This window comes from Crocuta crocuta, unplaced genomic scaffold, assembly GCF_008692635.1.
Source record: "Crocuta crocuta isolate KB4526 unplaced genomic scaffold, BGI_CrCroc_1.0 scaffold1156, whole genome shotgun sequence".
Classification (NCBI taxonomy): domain Eukaryota; kingdom Metazoa; phylum Chordata; class Mammalia; order Carnivora; family Hyaenidae; genus Crocuta; species Crocuta crocuta.
Window position 1 is genome coordinate 163,493 of NW_027528862.1, and position 4,543 is coordinate 168,035.

Consider the following 4,543-nt stretch of genomic DNA (forward strand, 5'->3'; position numbering starts at 1 on the left):
GCTTAGAGTTTCTACAGTGCCTACCTCTCTAATAACCAAACGGGTCAATGAGTGAAAGCACCCCAGTCCTGGATGAATCCGGATTGTCAGGCACATACTGTTTCAGAGGACTGAGTCATCACCGTATTTGCTACAACATGATCTGACCTCTAAACCCAAATGGATTTTTCTGCCTTTCAGTCTGCAATCTTCCCCGTTCACTTTCTATAATTAAAACTCATTTTAAAGAAACAATCTACAGGAGCTTGAAGAGCACAATTTTAAAGGTTAAACCATGGGGCACACCGTCTGTTAGGGATGGCTCTCCTCTTCACATTTCCATAGTAGCTTTTAGTGAAACACACACACAGGCATGCGCCGCTTCAACTTCCAGAGCTAGGTGAACATCAGGTACTCAGACACCAACAATCGCCCGCCCTCCTTGCTTTGTTAATGCTTCCAACCTAGCCACCCACAGGCAGCTACTCTACAGAGCAGGTTCACAGCCACTGTTCTAGAATAGGAGTTCCTACTCTTACATGACACGGAAAATACCTGTTCCTCACCCATGGGGAGTCTGACTCTTGGCTTTGAGCATCTGCTCATCCGTCAGAAACATTTTAGAAAACGCCGCTAACCTGAAGCACACAGTCACACGGACCCTATAAATTGCCTTTCCAAACCACCAAGACGCAATCTTACCTCTCCTTTCCTCCTCGCCCCCCTCGCCTGTGTTTAAAAATAAAACCCAATTCTGCTGACGACTGGCTTTCTTGCCTCACCACAGGAAGGGGACTGGGTGAGTTCTCACATCACACGTTTAACAGAGGGCACACAAACGGGTGTCTGCGGGACACCTGCCCTTGGCTGGAGGGAGCCCTGCTCACACCAGAGCTGCAAGGAACTTCCCAGGCAGCCTTCAGCTGGGGGGGAGGGGGAGTGGGAGGCATGTCTGGCGCCAGCTAGCTAGGGCTATTGAGGAGGCTGACGGTGGAATCCGTGGCCTAGGCAACCCTGGTCAGGCTTGGTCACTCGCAGCTCCAGGCTTGTCAAAGGCATCCATCTTTAATCCTTTCCTCTCCCTTGACTTCTCTCTCCAACCCCACATCTCCAAAAAATAAAAAGAAGAAAAAAGAAAAACAACAACACAAACATGTGACCTCTTTGCTGTACTAAATATACATAAAAGAGCCATCCTAAACTTCCAAACTTCCTTCCTGCTCTCTCCAATGACTTACCATTGGGAAGTCATATAGTTGATAGTGAAAATATGACCCTACCTCTAGGGTGAGGCTTTTGGGATCAGCAGCAGTGTATGGCGATCCAAATAAGGCTCATGTTGGCTTTTGTTTTTCTTTCCTTTTCTTTTCCCCAGATTTACTGAGGTATAAATGACAAAAGAAAGTGTATATATGTCAAGGATACGACACGATGATCTGCTATAAAATGAGCCTATGTGTGTGAAGAGCTCAGTGGTTTCCAGAGTGAATCACACGCACCCAGGGGATGGATACAATAATCCACTGACACAGGAAGAAACTATTCGAACTCTCGTGCCCTATTTATTGTTTAGCTAAACCAGTAAGAAAGAAATTAAGCATTACAAATATTCAATAAACAGACTAGCACTGGCGCCTTCCCCCGGTGTGAATGTCAGATGACAAGGTCAGCTGTCTTGTGGAGGAAACAGCAAGATCTAAGTAGCAACCAGCAACCGGTTGATGGTGGGGCCTCTGACGTGTGTGTCCAGATCGTGTTATCGAGTTTTAACTAAACTGGTCCCTACCAAACCGACAGGTGGTTTGGAGAGCCTCCTGCTGAGAAACCGCAAATTGACGATGACCCTAACAATGTAAGTAAGCAGAAGTGAGCCACAAGAAAACGGCACAATTGACACTTGTCTCGGGATGAGCTTTTTGTCGGCTACACAGTGAGATGGACATTAAAAAACCAATGATGCCATGTTGCATGGTGACGGACAGTGGCTACACTTGTGGTGAGTATAGCATAACCTATAGGGATGTTGAATCCCTATGTCGTACACCAGGAAGTAATGTAATATTGTGTGTTGACTATAGTCAAATTGAAACATTTCTAAACATGATGCCAATGGTAACCTAATTGTATCTGATAAGTCAGCCAAAAGGGTTCAAAATTATCTAGCGGGCTATTTGAAATAAGGATTTATAGTCACTACCTTTTCCTTTTAAGTTTTTTTTTAATGTTTACTCATTTTTGAGAGAGACAGAAAGAGAGAGAGGGAGAGAAAGAGAGGGATACACAGAATCTGAAGCAGGCTCCAGGCTCTTAGCTATCAGCACAGAGCATGACGTGGGGCTCAAACTCACGAACTGTGAGATCATGACCTGAGCAGAAGTCGGACACTTAACCGACTGAGCCACCCAGGTGCCTCTATAGCCACTACCTTTAATGACAGACTTCACTCAAAGTGCATGTCATCCTTTGACGTTTTAGTGTTAGTATGAAGGTAATAAAATTATTTCTTTTTAATCTAATTTTTGAATTTCCATGTTGGTATGTTTTACGAACATGTATAAAACCTATAAATAAGTAATAGATATACATTATTTTAGAAGTAAATATTCCACATGTCTTTCCTGATAGGAGATCAGTGCTGACAGTTCTAGAGTGTCAAGCTGTCATCAGATTTCAGGTAAGATCAGGTGACCCCTATTATATATCGGAAAGCAGATGCTGAGAGAGAAAAGGACCTCAGCCTAAAGTTAACACTGCTAGTTGGTTAACACCTCCTAGACAAGGAAACCAAGGGCCTAAAGAATGAGGTGACTTGCTCACAGCATCCCACTGCTAATTAGGGATAGAGCTGGGATTCTTCTCAGTCTAGTGCTCTTCTCAATGGGCCCAGAGTCGCCTCTCTATACACATACAGGGCAGTACATAGGAGGAAGCCTGAGCAAACACTAGAAACTCAGCCTATTGAAACAGTCAGAGTAGAACCCGAAAGACTGGACAGCAAGCCCCTGAGACCTACCTAGGTCTTTTATACTTACAATAACTCCCGGGTAATAACCTCCGACAGTCACATTCTGGGTCCTGGTGGTTGCGGCAAGGCCCACCGTGAGAATTAACACCGACACAATAAGCAAGGTCACGGTGACGTAGATGGAGTTTCGTTTCCTTCGATTGAAGGCTCCTGAAAGCACACAGAGAAACTGAAGTTGTTCATCTGGGCCGGAGAAGGGCATGGACTTGAAGGAAAAATTGCTGGGAAGGCCTTCCTTTCCTACCCTAACTGGTAGCTGGGGTTACCCCTGGGGAGTGGAATTATGGGGAAGAGATGGGGCTTCGGGGTTTTTTGCACTCATCAAGTGCTGTGTTTACAGGAAAAAGATATACATTTCCAGTCTGAAAATGAACAACAGAAGGAATCTTAGTTGTTCATAAAAATAAATAAATAAATAAAACCAACACAACAAATTTTTGTGCTTTTTGGCATTCTGTGAAAGATGTGTCGTACACACTTAGTAGAGTGCTTTTTAAGGCCAAATTACAAGCCCTCTGAAAAATNGCTGGGATTTTTTTTTTTTTCATTTATTTCTGACATTTGCCACCTCATGTATAAACTTTAAAATGGTGCGTTGGCAAGATTTGTCACATAACAAATGTGTGTAATAAAGTAAGTGTTTGGAGGCCATTAGTCCACAACGATATGAATCAGGGGAGGCAGATGGGGAAGATTATAACTTACACACATTTAGGCTTATGTGAGGGTGACATAAATATAAATGATAGGAAACGCGTTCTCCTACTCAGTGCTTATCAGACACGATAGCGCAAACCAATATTTTTTTTTCGAGAACAGGCTTATTAAGTCAGATAGAAAAATGGCATCTAGACTCGCTTTTGAATTTAATTTTTTTTCTTTAAAGGAATGGAGCACCGCTCCGCATTNGCGGCAGCCTTCGAAGGCACCTAGACTGCACCGCTGGGAGGGATAGGAGCTGGGGTGCAGGACGGGGGAGGGAGGCGAGATGAGCGGCGAGACCCCGAGGCCAGAAAGGGCTGTGGCCCGGCCGCGCAGCCCCCAGCAGCGCCGGCCTCCCGGAGGGGACGGGGCGCGCCACCCCGGATTCGCGCCCCCCTCCCCCGTCCATCTTGTCTTCCCCGGGGCCGTCCCCACCGAGGGCTCCGAGGGAGGTGGGAGGGGCTGGCGGTCTCCCCTGACGTCAGCCTGGAAAGTGAGCGACGTGACTCATCAGGGTCATTTCTAATGCGATCCCGCTCTAAGACGATTTCACATTGCGGGATGGAAGGGACTGGAGCGTTTAGAGGCGCCCAGATCCCGCCCTCAGAGGAGAGGCCGGGAGAGTTGGGAGATGGAGGCTCCTCTCCGGTGGGGCCTGAATCCGGAGAGCATAAAGGTCCACTGGGAACACCTGTGACATCAGGGCCCTTCGTGAGACAGGGCTGTTTGGGATGCAAATGGCGGGCTGACTGGTGGAAACAGAGAGAGCAGAGCTGCAGACTGCGGGGGGAGGGTGTGTGTGTGTGAGGGGGCAGGATTTATTTCCTGCTCGGCCGA

General features: G+C 46.7%; 1 protein-coding gene across 1 annotated transcript in view; it reads right to left on the bottom strand.

Moving 5' to 3' along the window:
• The window catches only part of TMEM255A (transmembrane protein 255A), a 52,852-nt gene extending 49,646 nt beyond the window's left edge, over positions 1 to 3,206 (bottom strand). Inside the window, 1 exon segment of the mRNA XM_077756273.1 lies at positions 3,012 to 3,206. Coding sequence (XP_077612399.1) covers positions 3,012 to 3,206 — 195 coding nt within the window.
• Between the last annotated feature and the right edge of the window lie 1,337 nt (positions 3,207 to 4,543).